The 21,234-nt window shown below is 49.8% G+C and overlaps 1 protein-coding gene and 1 long non-coding RNA gene across 2 annotated transcripts; one reads left to right on the forward strand and one right to left on the reverse strand.

Moving 5' to 3' along the window:
* Positions 1 to 250: 250 nt before the first annotated feature.
* Positions 251 to 8,388, reverse strand: LOC133341653 (zinc finger protein 501-like). The gene is made up of 2 exons (XM_061550247.1): positions 8,336 to 8,388; positions 251 to 4,042 (listed from the first exon to the last, which is right to left on the reverse strand). The coding sequence occupies exon 2, from the start codon at positions 4,012 to 4,014 to the stop codon at positions 2,506 to 2,508; it is 1,509 nt and encodes a 502-aa protein (XP_061406231.1). The 5' UTR covers positions 4,015 to 4,042; positions 8,336 to 8,388; the 3' UTR covers positions 251 to 2,505.
* A 10,324-nt stretch (positions 8,389 to 18,712) lies between these two features.
* LOC133341654 (uncharacterized) lies at positions 18,713 to 20,995 on the forward strand. The gene is made up of 3 exons (XR_009755056.1): positions 18,713 to 18,764; positions 20,601 to 20,775; positions 20,895 to 20,995. It is a non-coding gene; the product is annotated as an uncharacterized LOC133341654 (long non-coding RNA).
* Positions 20,996 to 21,234: the final 239 nt, after the last annotated feature.

Genomic DNA, 21,234 nt, shown 5'->3' on the forward strand with positions numbered 1-21,234 from the left:
ACAGCCGCCCCTTGAATATCGTAGGTTACGTTCTTGGAAAATGCCGCGCGACGGCTAAAACGCGATATTCAATACTTAAGCCTTACCCAAGTAATAGCGTTAGGTAAACGTCAACTAAAATTTACATCACAATAGAAATACGTACTGTATTCCAAATCAACTAAAAATTAAACAATTGAAATAAACATTGGGAAACCGTGTCTCATGCTTTTGGTTACAGGTCTACCCAACACTTATGGTCACACATGCTGTCTGCTTCTACTCGACCTTGTCTGAAAAGTCCTCCCAAAACTCCACATCCACAAATGGATGTGATTTGTCTCGGGCTTCATTAGTGACCTGGAAGTCAAACCCTAGAGCCTTCACAGGTCACCTTCACGAATGGTGACGTTTCCCAGCTGCCATCTTTATTGGGTCCTTGCATCACAAACGATGGGCTTATGGAACTTCAAATTTCACACGTCAATCTCAGACTCTGCTCCTTGTAGACCTCCTTACACGTGTTTCAGTTTCAAGACAATTCAAAAGGCCTTCCAATTGTACATTAAGTGGTTTTTAATGTGTGTTCCCTGGCAGTTGTGAAGATTTGATTACTGTGTAAATGCATTCCAAGACAGTGCAGTCGTTAGATTCCGTGGAGGCGAGTTCTGCTCTTGGTGACATCACAAGCCAGAGAGAGGGGGAGGCCCTGACGTAACCCACTCGTTAATTTGAGGTGACGTCTTCAGAGGGAGCGTCTACATATTTAGGTAAACATGTGGTAAACAAGGTGGTATATCAATGCAGACAGATATATCTAAAGTTTTATTTAAATAGAAGTTAAAATTCAATAAAACCTAGGCTAGAATACAAATCTGTAACAAAAATCCACGATGCCTTCAAATGTGCTCTTTAAAGTACCTCCTTGCGAAAAAACAGATCGGCAGACATCTTTCATTCAACGTTCTCTACACGAAACAAAGGAATGTTTTACACAAACTGTAAATACCACGGCCTTTTAGGAATGCATGTGTAATGGGTTCCGGAGACACTTGTAGAGGTATCTTCTTTATTACAACAAAACACTCCAACAGTCCTGATACTCTGTTACAGCCTAGGTACACAGCCTAGATACACTACTCTGGCTACGCTCTGGGCTCCTCCGGCTGCAATTACCCGAGGGGAGGCTAATTGACCCGACCCAGCCAAGGTGCGGGTCTGGACTCTGGCTTCCTCGGAACTCGCCCTTACAAGGACGTAGAGCCGGGAGTCCCAGAGTCCCACCACTGGCCCTCACAGCGTCCCGGCCCATACAAGGACAAGCGGGACGAGGGGGTCCAGGGTCCTAAGTTGGCTGGTCTTGGGTCTTGAGCTGCAACTGCCCCCGATCGGCCAGGGAGCTGCCCTTTTATATGCCTCGTTCCCAACGAGGGGTGGGGTTGTGTGCGCCCCCAGATATCCCACAGAGCATGCACAGCCCCTCCCCCCGTTGGTGGCGTCAAGGGGTTTAACTGTTTGGGGTGCCTGGGATCCTAGCGCCTGGCACCGAGGGCTTATCTGCCTAGGATCCGAGAGCCCCCAGCAGCCCCTCCTCTCTTATGGCACTACACATGTGTTCAGTACAAGCCACCTGTGGACTGGTTTTGGTGTACAATGTCTCAACAGTCCGGCTTGCTTCAACTGATGTTCATCGGCAAGGTCCATTTCAAGTCTCAGTTCGACAAAATGTATACGTAATACAAAATGATAATTAGTGTTCTTGTGGAGAATGTATCTCCTATACGTAACTTATAAGTGGCATACCTTAACTGATGAATGATCCGACTATGCTCCCGATTTCAAAGACAATGAGTTGCCCCAGTCAGATGCGGCCTGATTCACAAAAACACCCTTTGACCCGTATCACAAAAATAACAGCTCTCACGTGAGCTTTTGTACAGGTTACCACCAAAACAGATACTTTGTCCTGACAGCACATATTCCATGTTTGACATTAATACACAAAATGTTGTATGTACGTACAAAATCTGACGGGTATTCTTTCAATTATGATTCAAAATAATCAAAGGGCACATTGGTAACATTTTATAACTATACTGAAATGTACTGCGTCACGTTGCAACGTATTTACAAGTTGATCTCTGCCGAGATGAGGCCTATATGTGCAGCACTCTCATAGAGGGAAGTCAAGTAGTAGTACATTCTCTATGTTGCAAAGGTTCAAGGTTCAAATCCGACTGGCATATCAAACATCTCCCCCAACTTACAAACTCATATCCACATGCAGGCCAGTGAACGGTCACCTTGTGGCACACAGGGGCAGATGCCCATTATGGGCACCCATCGAGTGTCTAAGATGAGATATGATACAAAACACTTGAGTCACTCCTGGTTAGAGATCGCCCCAACCCACAGGTTCACAAATACTGGCCACGCTTACACTCCAGTTTGAACCTAGAAATTGAGTGTTCAACTTCACATTATATTCATTAGAAAGGCCTGTGACAAAGGTGCATCCATTGGAGCTTAATCGTCTGAAGCTTGCACATCTACCTGGTCTCCATTTGACTTTGTATTGTCTAAGAAGTCCACCCACACCTCCACATCCACAAACTCCTGGGAGTTGCCTCGCTCTGCCTCACAGTCAGAATTTATTTCCTGTTTCACACTGCCTCCATCTAGGTGAAGGTCCGATTTTGGAGTTGAATAATCTTCAAATTTAACCTTCACTTCTACGCTCGTCACTGTTACTTCTTCACATTTCACTTTCGCCTCTTCATATTTCACCTTGATACCTTTCAAAGTGTCCAGGCTGCGATTGTCTTCTGGTTCTTGTTTCATGAACAATGGGGTCATTGCAGCACATTGACTTTCACAAGCTGATTTCAGATTACACTTCTTGTGGATTTTCTGATGCGTGCGTGTTCTCTGGTGTTTTTTAAGATTTGATGAATGTGCAAACACTTTCCCACAAACACTGCACTTGAAGAGTTTCTCTCCTGTGTGTGTTTTCTGGTGTCGTCGAAGAGCAGATGAATCTGAAAACGCCTTCTCACACACACTGCACTTGAAGGGTTTATCTCCTGTGTGTATTCTCTGGTGGGTCTGAAGAGTGGATGACTTTGCAAACGCCTTCCCACACAGAGTGCACTTAAAAGGTTTCTCTCCTGTGTGTGTTTTCTGGTGGGTCTTAAGATTTGATGACATTGCAAACGCCTTCCCACACAGAGTGCACTTAAAAGGTTTCTCTCCTGTGTGTGTTCTCTGGTGTTGTTTAAGAGTAGATGAATAAAAAAATGCCTTCCCACACACACTGCACTTGAAGGGGTTATCTCCTGTGTGTGTTCGCTGGTGTCTTTGAAGATGTGATGACTGTGCAAACGCCTTCCCACACACAATGCACTTGAAATGTTTCTCTCCTGTGTGTGTTCTCTGGTGTCTTTGAAGATGTGGTGACTGTGCAAACGCCTTCTCACACACAGTGCACTTGAAAGGTTTCTTTCCTGTGTGTGTTCTCTGGTGTTGTTTAAGAGTAGATGAATAAAAAAATGCCTTCCCACACACACTGCACTTGAAGGGCTTATCTCCTGTGTGTGTTCTCTGGTGGGTCTTAAGATTTGATGACATTGCAAACGCCTTCCCACACAGAGTGCACTTAAAAGGTTTCTCTCCTGTGTGTGTTCTCTGGTGGATCTTAAGATTTGATGACAATGCAAACGCCTTCCCACACAGAGTGCACTTGAAAGGTTTATCTCCTGTGTGTGTTCTCTGGTGTTGTTTAAGAGTAGATGAATACAAAAATGCCTTCCCACACACACTGCACTTGAAGGGTTTATCTCCTGTGTGTGTTCTCTGGTGGGTCTGAAGATATGATGACAATGAAAATGCCTTCTCACACACAGTGCACTTGAAGGGTTTCTCTCCTGTGTGTGTTCTCTGGTGCTGTGTCAAGTTTCCAGTACGATCCGTGCTGTTTGCATGCTGGTCGCATTGTTTCCTTCTTGTACTGAACTGCGCTGAGTGCCTTTGCTCCATCAGGCCAATTCTGCAGAGAGAGCGTCAGCTGCAAACAGAAAAGCATGTCCACACCATCTATGTGAGTATTGAGGCACAGAGGAATGCATATATACACAGTCACACATGACTTACACATCTATACATATTCATATTTTCATGATATAGTGAAAGAGATTCCCCAATTCATCACACGGGCTGTTAAGGCACACAATGCGAGGGCAAATGGTCATAAATATGCCTGGACACCCTAGTGTCTTCAAAATTAATGTTTACCAAAAACTCCAAGCACACAATTTCGGTTGTCTAGCTACGACAGGAATATTTAAGAAAAAATGTGTTAACCTAGCAAAGGCTTTTGAAAATAATACTATTTGTATTATGCAGAAATTTATAAATTATTGTTCATTTGCAACTTAGAGGTGTGAAGCCAGGCTCAGATTAACTTGAATGCGAGGATGAACAGATTTAACTTCAGCTGCATATGTGCTGTTAATTTCCTGACTGTTTCCATTCTTATGAAAATTTCCAAAGCAAAACTAAAATAAACTATATTTATGATTTAACCTCCATGTTCAATCGAGTCAATATACTTGACAGCAAATACAAACTTCACATGTTCATACACTTGCATGGTAAAAAGGTGGTTAAATTTTGACTTAAAACTTTCGTGACTGCAGGAATTAATATTCTTTGGTTATTTCGGAAAAGTCAAGTAGATAGAAAATAATAACACAAATAAAGTGAATATAAGAAAAAAAAACGACTAATGTAGACTGTAGCCTGGTTCTTTACCTCGGTGAGCGCAGAGGCGTAGCTAGGATATTTTGTGCCCAGGGACGAACTATAAATTGGCGCCCCCCCCCCCCCCCCCCGTTTAATCACATTTTCCTATTACATCGAATAAGGAATAACAATTTTAATGAAACATTGTATATAAAGAAGCAAATTCATAGAAATTATATTACATGGCTCACTCAGTCACTGTCGTAGACTGGTTGACATAGTCTACAAAAGATTATTGTTTCTTGATTTCACTGTCGCAAACTGGTCAATCACGTAATCAAAATATGTTTTTTTCCAATGTTTTTCTTTCAACGCTAAGAAGAGCAAGATCGCTGAGACGATCTTGTCCCATTGAAGCACGCAAATACGACAAATAAGTTTCAATTTGCTGAACGACCGCTCACAGCTTGCAATTGAAACTGCTACTGTTAATAAAATTTGCAGTGAAATTCGCAAATTCGGAAATATGTCGTCTCCATAAAACACAATAAAACCAAGAAGATCCAAAGGAGTTTCTGGTAGAACTTAATTCCGGTTACCGAGCAGCATTTTGCAATCTCCAAATTCTGTGAAAAGTTCGTGGCCATTGATGTCGGTGTCATAGAAATTTCCAAAATCTGTGCAATTTCGACGAATTGCATCGACATCTGTGCCAGTTCTCCCGGCATCTTCCGACGTCACCTAATTCTTCTGTCCACATCGATCCCCCAGGCGCTTCTGAACACGATACATTTTTCCAAGAATGACATTCCAGAAATGTAATAAAACTATGAAGTAAAAATTTAATACGCATGCCTGTAACTGTTCTGCATCACTTCTGGTTTCAGGCGTCATAGTTACGTCCTCCGACAATTTGTCTAGCAGCCCTACTAGTTCATCCATTCCTTCATAGAGAGCTTTAACAGCTTCTGATCGTGCACTCCTGCGTGTTTCAGACTCCCGCTTTACTGTGATGGGCACAGCTTTTTTTAACTCTTCCCAATGAATTGTTGAACGAGAGAAAAATATATACTTTCAACTGTTCCAAAAAACGTGACGACAAGTGGATCCTGTTTAGCTGAGTGTACTCCTGCTAAGTTTAAGCTGTGGTTGTCACAGTTGACAAACAATGCTCTGTGATTTTTGTCACATATTCGTTGTTGAAGGCCGGATATATGCCCAGTCATCACAGCAGCATTGTGATAACATTGTGCCCGACAGTCGGCTAGAGGTATGTTGTCAAATTTCAGTATCTCGACGATGACTCTTTCTAGGCTTGCTGCATCTTTTTCATGTATCTCGATATAACCTAAAAAAGATTTTTTGATAGTTACTTTTTTAGTTTGAAAATCCACATCCACAAATCTTATGACCTGAGAAAATGTAATTACATGCAATGTAGGCTGTGTGTGGCGGGATATATAAACTTTTAGGTTGAGGTGTAGATTTGCGCAGTAGTTTCAGGCTGCCGCGCCCGCCGCAATAAGTGATAATGTAACGTTGTAAGCCTCATTTAGGCGCCCCTTTACCTTGGCGCCCGGGGACATATGTACCCCCCTGCCCCCCCCTAGCTACGCCTCTGGGTGAGCGTACTGGCAGTCTATAATGTAGACTGTAGCCTGGTTCTTAACCTCGGTGAGTGTATTGGCAGTCTATAATGTAGACTATTGCCTGTTTTTTGACGAGACCTTTGCAATGGACTAGACCTTGGCGATGGACACTCACAGCTTTGTATGTAAAAAAGTCCAGGCAGCTTCCACATAGTGTTACAGAGCCTAATGAAAGAATGCTGCTAGACTAATTTGAAGTGACACTTTGGATGCCAAATAAGGTCATGAACACATTAACCTGGTATAGGCGCTCCTCCACCACGTGTAGAACGACCTGATTATTCATGGAGAGCTGAGCAGGTGCAGTGTTGTATGACATTAAATTCCCAGGGAGGTATTCTTTGGGTCTTTCGGTAAAGTCACGTCACTTAACCGAAAGACCCAAAGAATATGAATTCCTGCAGTTACGAAAGCTTTAAGTCAAGATTTTCCCAGGAGGTGATCTTTTTGTAGAACATATGCAAGGCCCCATTTCGTCATGGAATTCTCCAGGTATAGAACACGATTCTCCAACTCAATATCATTGAGTAGCCATGACCAGATCATCAAACATGCGTAACATGGTTGACCAGCAGGGGACGATCCCTTGACTAGAACCAGGCATCGATTAGCGTATCATTGTTACTGTATGAAATGCAATTTTGTATAGGGCCATTGTGAGCTTCTCAAAATACATCATTATACTTAAGCATTACCTAAATAATGGGGTTAGGTTAACGGCAACTAAAATAAACATCACAATTGAAATAAGTACTGTACTGTATTCCAAATAAGGAATCATGTGTGCATTAACCACAATACTTGTGGTCAGAAAGCAAACAAAAACACTCTGCTAGAAAATGCATGGTCTGCTGCTGAGGCAGACTGTTGTAAAAGGTTTGAAATGGGTGTAGCCCAAGGGTCATAAGGAAGTGGCCGGGGCTAGTGATGTTAATGTAATAAATTAGCATGTTAATGTGAAATCGAAGAGTGGTGCAATCCAAAGCGTCCTCCCTACAAGACAGAGAAGGAGCGAGGCTCTACCTGGGTAAACAACAACTACCACCACGACAAGTCTTCTTCCAGAGGAGAAGCTCGCGAGAACGGTGAGGGGGGGGGGGGGGGACGAGGGAGCCTCCAGGACCCCGTGAGACAACCCCAGGATGGGTGGCAGGGATACAGACCCGGCATAGGAGATCACAGGCCATGCAACCCAAGTACGTGAGGAGGTAACCCAAGTATGTGGGGAGGTGACCCAAGTACACCTGAATGTGACCAAGCTGTAGTCCACAGCGGAGATAGTCCAGTCCGAGGTGGGAGGGCTGCGCTCCATGGTCGGGGGGCTAACCAGGCGAGTATCTCAATAAGAGGCAGAACTCGAACAAATGCGCACTGGGAGGGTAAGGGGGAGTGGGAAAGGGGCCTCTTATGGAGCCACCGCCCTTCCCCGTGCGTGCTATCTATGCGACCAATGGGGGCATCTCGTGAGAGACAGTCCCCAGATCGCCGCGCGAGAGAAGCACCAGGGTTAAACACAAGGCCTCCCTAAAGAGGGGACCACAGAGAGGTGCAATCCACGTGGTCCCAACACAAATAAACTGTCATGATAATGGTGACGAATGACCCCCACGCAGATATTGACAACAACACCGCAGAATGTGGCGACTGCGGGTGACTGGCTGCGGGAGCTGGTGGCAGGAATAATGGGGCCACGTCGCTCGTGGAAGGGCAGGTGAACAGGCGGCCAAACCCGGATTCTGCTGGACACGTGGGGCGGTAATGTCACTCGTGAGTGCAACACATTGCAGCGTGGTCGGGGTTGAAGTGGGCCGCCGACAGGCCCCGGATCGTGCGCTGCACACTGCAAGTGGAAGTGGGATGGGACTGCTGGGGAGGGTCACCCTTAAGGTCGCCTCGGACACCAGGTGAGTAACCAGGAGTTATACGTGTCGAGCGTGTTATGCCACGAGTGTATTGCTGGTACCGACCTCCTGGAAAAGTTGGGGCTCAGCGTGCAGCCCCGCCGGCGATGCGCCACCGTGGAGGCAGCGGGGAGCAGATTCCTTCTTGGGACAAGAGCCGGGTGCCCCCGCTTCGAGCCCGTGGCCGCTATCCTGGCGTCGGCCGTCACCGTCGGCATTGGTGTTCCATTGGGTTTTCCGTTTTCTCTCCCAAACCTAAACTCAAAATATATTTGGAGGTGGTCAAACAGTCCAATGCAGGACCCTCCTGAAACATAATCTTTAACTGCTAAATAAGAAATTAAATGGAAAACCCTCAAACACAGGTACACTATTTTTATTTTACCAGGTGAGGCCATCTGAGCTGCATAGCTCTTTTTCAGAATCGACCTGGACACAAATGATAGCTCAACTTAGTGGGTTAAAATATGGAAATGTATTGCAGCAAATTCTCAAAATGCATGTTTCTAAATGTGGAGAAAAATCAATGCCACTACAGGGAGAGAGAGAAAAAAAATAAAATGTAAACTGCAATTATAAATGCGTCAGGGTTGGAATCGAACTCACGCACGCAGAGTACGCTCACGGAGTACACTCACACAAATGAGTACACTCGCTCACTCGGATTATTTTTTCTCCGGGTCCTTCGATTTCCCCCCCCATTTAGTAACATGCATTTAGATTATTTGGCTGCTACAATCTTCCACTTGAAAAGCCATTTCGTTGAGCTATCATCTATGGCCAGGTGGCTTCTGACAAAAGATCTAACAGCTCTGTGAGCCTTGGTTGGTAATATAAAAATAGTTGTTCATCGGTCTAAAGGGTGCATCAGCAAAACCAACCCGGCAGAACGCTCCTGAATTAGAGTGCTGAGACTCATTGTGGTCATGTACTCGAGTGTGCACCATGGTGGCTGGGAGATGTTAACTGCCTCTCCTGGAATACAGGAGGTGGTGGGTTCGATCCCGACCCCTCCTGTATGTTTGGAGTTTGCGCGTCTCTCTCCCCGTGGTCGCGTGGATTTTCCTCCGGATCCTCAGGTTTTCCCTCCACATTTAGAGTCAACATCACCACGCGTTTACAGTATTTGACCGACAGACATTTCCACACGTTAAGCCACTTTGTTGTGGGCAGGTCGCTTCTGAAACAAGAGCGGTATAGCAGCTCAAGTGGGCTTGGCCTGGTAGGATAATAAAAAAACGAAATACTTAAAAGAAACAAAGTTTCAGAGTAGTGAGCCAGATGAAGACAAATTTAACTTAAACAGAGAATTAAAGCAAATGCAATCAGGCGAGGGCAGGAGGCAAGGCCCCGCATGGCTAGACCCCGCGTTGTAATGTTCCAACCTGGACATCGATTCCATACTCGCTGCTACTCAATTGATATCCCTCCGAGAGGAGCGAGGCTCTACCTGAGTAAACATCAACAACCACGATGTGAACTTCTCACCTCGGATCTCAGTGAGCGCGCGCGCGGATCGGCTGCTTCCTGGTGTCTCGTGACGTCACGGCAGCAGGTGACATGACGTCACTAGCGGGGGTTCACCTCACCCTCACGCTGATGAGGTATGCAGTGGTGGACCAGTTAGAGAGCGGCCGTTCGAGTTTAAGTTCATTAAGATTCCTATTCATTGATCCACTATTGAACATTGACCCTTTGTGTGCGTGAGCTCAACAACGTGAACATTGTGTGTACAAACTGTGTATACAGTGTGTTTGTGTACAAACTGTGTAAAACAGTGTGTGGGGACGTCCATAAAGTACGTCACGCAACTGGGGAGGGGACGGTCAGACTTGTGACGATGGTGACGATGGGGGAGGGGGGTGATAATGTGACGTCACATCAAAAAGCGGAACTTAAATATCAATAGACAACACGTTCTACTTAATTTAACACGTAGCAGGCTTCCGCGATCAATATTATTCATAATATCGGTTTTTGTGTCAGATCGCGTTATTTATAGCCAATATGTACATGGAGAACTTAGAAACAAGAGCACTTGCTTCGAGTACATTAAAACCATCCTTTTGGTTTAGATATGTTGATGACACTTTGGTTGTCTGGCCACATGGTAAAGATGCACTTAATGATTTTCTAAATCATCTCAATGCACAGTGTACACACACACACCGTGTGTGTGTGGTGTACAACTGTTGGCACAGTAGGGGGCACAGGTGGGTGCATCGGCCAGTCATCTCAGTTGAACCATGGCACCTGAGTCTGCCCTGTGACCTCCTGCTGGCGGGAGTTCGACACTTACCTGGCCTTAACATGCACATAGCCTGGCACCAAGCGCCATGTTGACGTCACCACCACGTATTGGCGAATGGCAGTCGTTGTTTTTGTTAGTGTGTTTGTGTATACAGTGTATGTGCAGACTGTTTGTACGCTGTATATACATTGTGTGTACACAATACGTCTACACTGCATGTGTAATGGGTTCCGGAGATACTTGTAGAGGTGTAGATGTGTAATTGTGTATGGGCATGGATGGCTAACAAACACAAGGGGCGTGGTTTGGGCCGTACACAGAGGAGGTGCTCACACCGACGTCCGCACCTGCATCCCCCATGGGCCCCTCCCGGGGGCCGAGTGCTATAAAGGTGGTGAGCCGGAGGGCTCGAGGTCGAGTATTAGCTTTAACCAGCGAAGAGTGAAGACCAGCTAGAATAGGCCCCGGAGCTCCCCTGGCTCGCTGTCCTTGTCAGGGCCGACCAGGGCAAGCCGGTGGCGTGGCCCCGAGAGCCCAGATTGACGTTCTTATCAGAGCCGGTCTGGAGACTCAGGGTGCCGGGATCCCAGCTTGACCAGGGCTGGGATAGGTAGCCTCCCCTAGCTCCGTAGTGGAGGACTCGGGCGTAGGTTAGCGGGGTTAGATGTTGTGTCTCCCTGTTAGACGAGTGAAGGGGCACGATACCCCTTCAAGTGCTGTGTATTCCCGTTACTGTACACAAGTTGGTGTTAATAAATAAGTGTGCCTCCGACTCCGTCGTCAAAGCCTCCTGAATACTACTACTCTGGGGTCAGAAGTGAACGTTCAACGATGGACACACGAGGGACGACACATACCAGGGAGTCGGAGATGGAGGACACCTCGGCCGAATCGGCACCAGAGATGGCCGAGGTCGGATCGGAGCAGTCCGGGCCGAGTACACCCGCGTCGCTACGACAGGAAGGGAGGGGATGCGTCGGCCGAGGGACTTCGGCTGGCTCACTCCTGCCTGGCGGAGCTGCTCTACGCTGCGGCCGCCACGTTGGAGGAGATCACGCTGGCTGGGGGCTGGAGGGGCTGCGCGGGACGACGACGGCAGCCGACCGCGGCGACATTTCCCGCCACCCCGACGCGGCTCGCGGTTAAATTTCCCGCCATCACTACAGTGGGAGCAGAGGGCGGGCCGGCCCACGTCAGGTGACTGCTGAGAGGCCAAGCACAAGCCGTGACATCATCAACACCGGCCAGCGCGGTCAATAACAGAGCGACCGGCGATGCCATGCTCACAGCCCGCCCACACTGTAACGTCTGCTGGGAACAACGGAGTGCGATCCGCAGCCACAGACGTCGCGTTACAGCAGCGACTGCCGCCTCTCAAAAATTCGTGGGCGCGGACGGGGACTGGGGCGGCTTCAAGAGACGGTTCATCGCTCATCAGGAGATGGCCAACTGGACGGACGCCGAAAGCACTACGCGCGCTGCCGGCGATGCTGGACAACGACGCCCTGCCTACCCTTACCTCGGCGCCTAAGGAAAAGCGCGCCACGCTGCACTTGGCGCTGCAGCTGCTGTCAGCTGTCTACGGCCGCCTTCGGACTGCAGGCAGCTGTTCCACGATCGTCATCGGGGCGCCAACGAATCGCCCCTGGCCTTCCGGACGGCTCTCCTGGCCCTGGCGAAGGCAGCTTTTCCGCGGATGGACGAGGAGGGAGTGGACGCTATGGTGGCTGAAAAGCTGTTGCTCCTCGCGGACGAGCTGGATGTCGCCGTCTTGGCTCAAGACGACACAGAGATGTCTTCCTTGCTGGTCGCGCGCCACATCCACGGAAGGCTTGCGGTCCCTGCGTCGCAAGGCTACCAAGGAGGTGGCCGGCCATGCCATGGCGGCTACCACCCTCCCATCGGAGGAGGTCTGCGGGGTGGAGCAGGCTGGGGGAATGGAGATCGGCGGGACCACAGGCTCGGAACTGGACCGAGCCGCCAGGAGCAGACCCAGGCCATCTGGGGCGCTCACACAGCTGCTACAACTGTGGCCTTCAAGGCCACGTTGCTTCAGGATGCCGGGCTCCCCGTCAGCGCGGGGCGACACCTCGTCAGGACGCCACGCCGTCTCCACCCAAGCTCCAGCAGAGAAATACGGCGAGTCGTGGCACCTCACACGTTTGGCCCATGCACACATCCGACACACACTCACGCGCTGAACCTGAACAGGGCTCGCAAATCGACGGCCGTTGCGTCTGATTGTTCTGAAATGCGGCGAGTGCTCCAACCGGGTCAGTGGTCGGAGCTTGCCCATCGTGTCATTGCAGCGTCGGCAGGATCGTCGGTCGTGGTCGGTCATATTGATGGGGTAGAGGTGCGGATTTTAATTGACACAGGAGCGTCAGCGACCATTATATCTGATTTGATTTATAACATCCTTCCCGTTCAAAGTCGTCCCTTGCTCCCCGTTGACGTGCCATGCTATGCTGCTAATGGGGGCTCGCTAGGCATCATTGGGCAAATCCGCGTCAAAATTTGCATTGGAGACATTAAATTATCCGGCCCTGTTTTGGTTTCCTCCTCACTGGCGGTTCCGTGCCTGTTGGGAACGGATTTCTTGGCCAAAATGCCCATTCGTATCTTGATCGACCAGGGGTGCATCGAGCTCCCGTCGGGCCGACGTGTAACGTTTTTTTCTTCCCCCGCCACGGAGCGTCGGGCGTTTGCGACCGTGCAGGCGCTCGTGGCAAAAACTGTGCGCGTACCCCCGGGGGCTCAGATGCTCGTCCCTCTTAGGTTGCGTCGGCCGTTTGCTGAGGGGGTTGCTGGATCGGGGGGTCTTGTTGGGACCATCTCGGGCCGGGGTCAATGGACCCCGATTTGCTAGCGGCTCAGACCATGGTGAAAGGGGATGGGGACCCCTTCAGTTGCAGTCCTTAATGTAGGATCGCGAACGGCCGTGGTTCCTCAAGGGACCGTGCTTGCACACGCAACGCCGGCACCCTATGAGGAACCACTCGGTAAGCACCGATCCTCCAGTCGCGACCGCATTCGGACTGTGATGACGGATGGCTGGATGCGCTTTGCGCGGGATCAGTGACCTGTCCGACTCGCAGTGTGCGCAGCTGCGAGTTCTCCTGAAAGAATTTGCCGACGTTTTTTAGTCAACACAAATTTGATATTGGTTGTACTAAATTGCTGCGACACCATATTGACACGGGTGACAGCGCGCCAATCCGCCCAAAATCCCTTTCGGTTGAGTCCCGCCGAAAAGGATCATGTCAAATCGGCGTTGATGACATGCTAGCCGCCGATATCATTTCCCCTTCCAACAGCCCGTGGGGCGCGCCGATCGTTTTGGTGAAAAAACACGACAGCTCACTGCGGTTTTGTGTCGACTTTCGGCGATTGAACAAAATTTCTGTGGCAGATGCGTACCCGCTTCCTCGAATGGATGAGTCGCTCGATGCCTTGGCGGGGGCGCGATTCTTTTCCACCCTGGATTTACTTTCTGGATTCTGGCAGCTTCCTCTGGATGACGAATCCAAACCTAAGACTGCTTTCCTGTACACCGCAAGGCCTCTTCCAATTTAACCGCTTGCCGATGGGCTTACATTCTGCGCCAGCAACTTTTCAGCGGTTAATGGAACTGGTCTTGGCGAGCTTGCAATGGGATTCGTGTTTAATTTACTTGGACGATGTCATCGTCTTTAGCAAATCATTCGATGAACACCTCCAGAGGTTGCGTGCTGTTTTTCTCAAAATGCGGGCTGCCAATTTGAAATTTAAACCGCAGAAGTGCCATTTGCTCTGCGAATCGGTGCGGTATTTGGGTCATATTGTTGGACGCTCGGGGATATCCACTGATCCCGCCAAAACGGAATGCGTCAGCTCCTGGCCGACTCCCACCTCAGTGGGAGAGGTCAGGAGTTTCATTGGGTTCGCGTCGTACTACCGACGGTTTGTGGTTGACTTCGCTACGATCGCGAAACCATTGCATGCCTTGACGTCCAAGGGAGTCAGGTTTCATTGGGGGCCGGAGGAGGAGGCTGCTTTTCACGCCCTCCGGAATGCCCTGGTGGGGGCTCCGCCGTTGAATTACCTCGATTTCTCACAACCCTTCTTGCTCGATACAGACGCAAGTAACACGGGCATTGGGGGCGTGCTGTCCCAGCTCATTGGTGGCGTAGAGCATGTGGTGGCTTACGGTAGTCGGGTACTGTCTCCGGTGGAACAACGGTACTGCGTTACCCGTCGGGAATTATTGGCAATTGTTTATTTCGTTCAGCAGTACCTGCCCGTATCTGTACGGTCGACGTTTCACCGTCCATACAGATCATGCGGCTCTGCAGTACGCCCTGCGGGTTCAACAACCATCGGGGCAGTTGTCTCGATGGTTGGAGATTCTCCAAGACTACGACTTTGTCACCACATATCGTAAGGGCGTCCGCCACACGAACGCTGACGCCCTGTCGCGGTTGCCACTCCACTTCGGAGTGCGCTTGCCTCTTGGATTCGGGGCGTTGTAGGCCCCCGAACGTGACCACCGATTCGGTCCTCGTGGCTGCCGCCGATGCGCCTTCAGCTTCGGGTCCTATCGAGCAAGAAGGGAAGGGATTCGTTGCTGGGGGTTGTCGGTTGCGGAGTGGGTACGCCTCCAAATGGAGGACACCTCCCTCCTCGCTCTGCGTCGTCGCACCGGGGGGGTTGGTCAGGGGGTGGCGAACGTTGACTCGTGGGGGTTGTTCCAGGGGCTTTTAATGCACTGGGACGGGAAATCCCGCCGCCAACGGCTCGTGGTGCCTGCAGCATTGAGGGGTAAGGTGGTATGGGCTGCGCATGAACGTGGCTCCTGCACTTGGGGGACTCACAAGACCCTTGCCATGCTCCAGCTCGATTTCTTCTGGCCGGGCATGGCAAAGGATGTGGGGGATCCCCTGGGTCGTGCACGCAATGCGCGCAGCGGAAAGCCACCGGCGAGGAGGGTCCAACCCTCCGCTGCAGTCCATAAAGGTTTCCCGGATTAACGAGCTCGTTGCTCTGGATATTCTCGGGCCATTTCCGCTACACCCTGGGGAAATAGGTATTTATTGACAGTGGTCGAATACTTCACGAGATGGCCCATGGCCTGGCCCCTGGCCAACCAGTCGGCAGCAGCCATCTACGGAGGCCTTTGTCCAGGGCTATGTCCTCGACAAGGGTGCTCCGGAACGGCTGCTGGACTGACCAGGGTAAGAATTTTCGGGGAAACTCCTCCGCGAGGTGTGCGACCTCTTGGGTACGGAGAAAATTCGGACCTCCCCATATCACCCACAAACTGACGGGATGGTGGAACGGCTGCATCGGACTATCACGTCCATGCTGTCCCGCAGGTATCGGAATCCCAGACAGATTGGGACCTTCGCATTGCCGGTGTGTTACAAGCCTACAGGATAGCTCCCCATGCGGCCACCGGATTTTCCCCTTTCTTTTAATGTTATGGCCGCGAGGCTAACCCGCCTGTGAGCGACCCACCTGAAGCTCTCGGCGCCTCAGGCGAAGTCTACATTGTCCGAAACACGTTAAATTTAACATCGGCAAATTATCTGAGGCGCGGGACGGCAGCCGTGCAAATTCTAAACTCGCCAGAAGGCGAACGAGAGGCTTAGTGCTGGGGCGGGTACATGTGTTCAAATGGAAACCGGGGACAGGGCATGGTTGCACTGTCCCCAGGTGCCACTGGCGACCTCGTAAAGTTGGTATGGCCGTGGCGGGGGCCCGTGGAGGTCGTACAGGTTCTTGCGGCCGCAATGTGTACGCGTCAAAGTGGGGAGGCGTCGGTGGTACGTGCACCCCTCCAGGTTGAAACCGTTCATTGCGCCGCCCCGTGGTTCGCACACACACACGCATGGCCAAACGTGTGAGGGTCCGCCGACTCCCCGACGTCGCTGCTTTCGCCTAACCTGACATCACTGTTCCATCTCCAGGTGCAACAGGAGTGACGGGTCCACGACCGCCAACCCCTCCCGGGGGGTCGGGGGTCACCGGCAGCGAGCCAGACACTTCGCACCCGGACTGTCAACCCGCCACTGGGCGAGCTGGGGCGGCCCTTGTGACGGGCCCGCCGCGAGAACGCGCGCCAAAACGCGCAGACTTTTGTGAGGTCGGCCGTTGGGGGGCCCTTGCGGATGAAGGGGGGGCATCCGGAGTGCGTGTATATATGTTGGTTTTGCGGAATGGGGTATTTATTCAGGGGGGGGGTGCGGGGTTTTTTTTTTTGTTTCCTGTTGTTATTGTTCTTGTTCTTGTTAAAATTACGCGAGGCACACACGGTTTTTGGGGAGGGATGCACCTTTATTCTGATTTTGTTGCAGCCTGGGGACGGCTGCGAGCTGTACAGGGGGGGGTGATGTAGAGGTGTAATTGTGCATGGGCATGGATGGCTAACAAACACAAGGGGCGTGGTTAGAGCCGTACACAGAGGAGGTGCTCACCACCGACGTCCGCACCTGCATCCCCACGGGCCCCTCCTGGGGGGCCGAGTACTATAAAAGGTGGTGAGCCGGAGGGCTCGAGGTCGAGTATTAGCTTAAACCAGCGAAGACTGAAGACCCAGCTAGGACAGGCCCCGGAACTCCCCTGGCTCGCTGTCTTTGTCAGGGCCGACCAGGGCAAGCCGGTGGCGTGGCCCCGAGAGCCCAGACTGACGTTCTTATAAGAGCCGGTCTGGAGACTCAGGGTGCCGGGATCCCAGCTTGACCAGGGCTGGGATAGGTAGCCTCCCCCTAGCTCCATAGTGGAGGACTCGGGCGTAGGTTAGCGGGTTAGATGTTGTGTCTCCCTGGTAGACGAGTGAAAGGGACGAATACCCCTTAAGTACTGTGTTGTACCCGTTACTGTGCACAAGTTGGTGAAATTAGCATGTTTATCAGTTACTTCAGAGCCACCAGAGAAACACACCGAAAAAATTGCCCTTCAAGTTGTAGTGTGGCAAAGCATTTTCAGTTTCATCTTAGACGTGGTTTAGTTGTAATTTATTGAAGGTGGAGGAGTTACCAGCCCCTCACACCCATTCCAGAGCACCCATTTAGCTGATGTGGTAAGCTACGATGCCACGAGGGGAAAGGCTAATCGGAATTGGCCCTCCCCCCACAGCACTGTCCCACAGTTACAAGAACAACAACCGCCATTCGACCACAAGTGGCGGTGACGTCACCATGGCGTTTGTGCCAGGCCATGTGCACGGGATAGACCCAGGTGCCATGGGTCGACTGACTCCGTTGACTGGACAATGCTCACCTGTACCCCGACTGTGCCAACCCACAGTTGTACACGCACACACATTTGTACCACACACAGTTTGTTACACACACAGTTTGTACACACACAGTTTGTACACACACAGTTTGTACACACACCAGTTTGTTACACACAGTGTACACACAGTGCACACACAGTGTGTACACATACACATTGGTTTACCACAGTGTACACACACACAGTGTACACCACACACACAGTTTGTACACACAGTGTACCACAAACACATAGTTTGTACACACAGTGTACACACACAGTGTACACACCACACAGTTTTGTAACACAGTGTACACACAACACAGTTTGTACACACACCGTGTACACACACACAGTGTACACACACACACAGTTTGTACACACACAATTTGTACACACAGTGTACACACATAGTGTACACACACAATATGTTCACGTTGTTGTTGAACTCACACACCAAGGGGTCTCTGTTCAACAGAGGTAAGCAATAGAAATGTAATCTAAATTAACTTAACTCTAACCCTGATCTCGCTCTCTGACGTCACCCACTCATTAAACCTGTCGGCGTGAGACGCCAGGGAGAGCTGTACCCCGCTAGTGACGTCATGTTCACCAAGGTATCAACCCCCCAACCCCCCCCTCGACCGCGCTTTTGAGCGTGACGTCACGTCTAGTTGGTCACTGTCGATTTCCGTTTCCAGTAAAAATCCTCTTTTGGGAAAAGCTACACCCAGTCACTGGCGAGTTATTAACATAATTTATTCATGAAAACCGTCGCTCGTTCATTGCAACAGGTTTACCAGCCAATCCCAAACTCCCCACACGGACCCGACTTATTAACATAATTTATTCAATAACAGCTGCTCGTTGGGGGAGGGGATTGTGTCATGAACCCCGCTAGTGACGTCATGTCACCTCCTGCTGCCGCGTGACGTCACGACATATCCGAAAGCAGCTGCACCGCGCGCGCGCTCACTCAGATCCGAGGTGAGGAAGTTCACATCGTGGTGGTTGTTGTCCTGTGGTGGTTGTTGTGGTGGTTGTTGTTGTGGTGGTTGTTGTTGTGGTTGTTGTTGTGGTGGTTGTTGTTGTGGTGTGCTTGTTTGTTGTTTACCCAGGTAGAGCCTCGCTCCGTCTCTCTCTTGTCGGGATATCTATTGAGTAGCAGCGGAGTATGGAATCGATGTCCAGGTTGGAACATTACAACGCGGGGGCCTAGCCATGCGGGGCCTTGCCTCCTGCCCTCGCCTGATTGCATTTGCTTTAATTCTCTGCTTAAGTTTAATTTGTCTTCATCTGGCTCACTACTTTGAAACTTTGTTTCTTTTTAAATATTTCTGCAGGTTTTTTATTATCTTACCAGGCCAGGCCCACTTCAGCTGCTATACCGCTCTTGTTTTCAGAAGCGACCTGCCCACAACAAAGTGGCTTATCAACGTGTGGAAATGTCTGTCGGTCAAATACTCTAAACGCGTGGTGATGTTGACTCTAAATGTGGAGGGGAAAACCCTGAGGATCCGGAGGAAAAATCCACGCGACCACGGGGAGAGAGAGACACACAAACTCCAATATACAAGGAGGGGTCGGGATCGAACCCACCACCTCCTGTAATCCATGAGAGGCAGTAACATCTCCCAGCCACCATGGTGCACACTCGAGTACATGACCACAATGAGTCTCAGCACTCTAATTCAGGAGCGTTCTGCCGAGTTGGTTTTGCTGATGCACCCTTTAGACCGATGAACAACTATTTTTATAATTGTTTTTTTACCCTTTTATCTGGCAACAAAACTGACACCTTCTTTACGAGGAGTCATGTTTGCATAGACCACAATACCTGCAGTCATAATGCAAACAAAAAACATAACGCTGATAATGTATGCACTGTCCTTGAAGTTGATTGGTCCACACCCGAGACAGTTTTCCTTAGAGCCTAGTCTCTTTCTCTGATGGTGCATTGTCTTTGAGTTGTGCGCCTTTTGGCGTCATCTGGTCCAACACCATGTGAGACTAGGTTCTAAGGAAAGCTGTCTCGGGTGTGGACCAATCTACTTTAAGGACAGTGCATACATTATCAGAGTTATGTTTTTTTTTGCATTATGACTGCAGGTATTGTGGTCTATGCAAACATGATTCCTCGTAAAAAACGAGTCAGTTTTGTTGCCAGATAGAAGGGTAAAAAATACAATTATATTTTTTTTATGGCAAATGAGATTCCAATGGTGTAAAACTATTTTTATATTACCAATCAAGGCTCACAGAGCTGTTAGATCTTTTGTCAGAAGCCACCTGGCCATAGATGATAGCTCAACGAAATGGCTTTTCACGTGGAAGATTGTAGCAGCCAAATAATCTAAATGCATGTTACTAAATGTGGAGGGGAAAATCGAAGGACCCAGAGAAAAAATAATCCGAGTGAGCGAGTGTACTCATTTGTGTTAGTGTACTCCGTGAGCGTACTCTGCGTGCGTGAGTTCGATTCCAACCCTGACGCATTTATAATTGCAGTTTACATTTTTATTTTTTTTCTCTCTCTCCCTGTAGTGGCATTGATTTTTCTCCACATTTAGAAACATGCGTTTTGAGAATTTTGCTGCAATACATTTCCATTTTATAACCCACTAAGTTGAGCTATCATTTGTGTCCAGGTCGATTCTGAAAAAGAGCTATGCAGCTCAGATGGCCTCACCTGGTAAAATAAAAAATATTGTACTGTGTTTGAGGGTTTTTCAATTTAATTTCTCATTTAGCAGTTAAAGATTATGTTTCAGGAGGGTCCTGCATTCGACTGTTTGACCACCACCAAATATATTTTGAGTTTAGGTTTGGAAGAAAAACGGAAAACCCAGTGGAACACCAATGCCGACGGTGACGGCCGACGCCAGGATAGCGGCCACGGGCTTGAAGCGAGGGCAACCCGGCTCTTGTCCCAAGAAAGGAATCCGCTCCCCGCTGCCCTCCACGGTGGCTGCACGCTGAGCCCCAACTTTCCCAGGAGGTCGGTACCTGCAATACACTCGTGGCATAACACGCTCGACACGTATAACTCCTGGTTACACACCTGGTGTCCGAGGCGACCCTTAAGGGTGACCCTCCCCATCCCACTTCCACTTGCAGTGTGCAGCGCACGATCCGGGGCCTGTAGGCGGCTCACTTCAACCCCGACCACGCTGCCGTGTGTTGCACTCAAGAGTGACGTTTCCGCTCCCCGTGTCCAGCAGAATCCGGGTACGCCGCCTGTTCACCTGCCCTTCCACGAGCGACGTGGCCCCCATTATACCTGCCACCAGCTCCCGCAGCCAGTCACTCACAGTCGCCGCATTCTGGGGTGTTGTTGTCGGCATCTGCGTGGGGGTCACTCGCTCACCATTATCACGACAGTTTATTTGTGTTGGGACCACGTGGATTGCACTCCTCTGTGGTCCCCTCTTTAGGGAGGCCTTTGGTGTTTAACCCT

The sequence above is a fragment of the Lethenteron reissneri genome, chromosome 12, assembly GCF_015708825.2.
Source record: "Lethenteron reissneri isolate LAM-NWPU_2019-01 chromosome 12, ASM1570882v1, whole genome shotgun sequence".
In the NCBI taxonomy this organism is placed as follows: Eukaryota; Metazoa; Chordata; class Hyperoartia; order Petromyzontiformes; family Petromyzontidae; genus Lethenteron; species Lethenteron reissneri.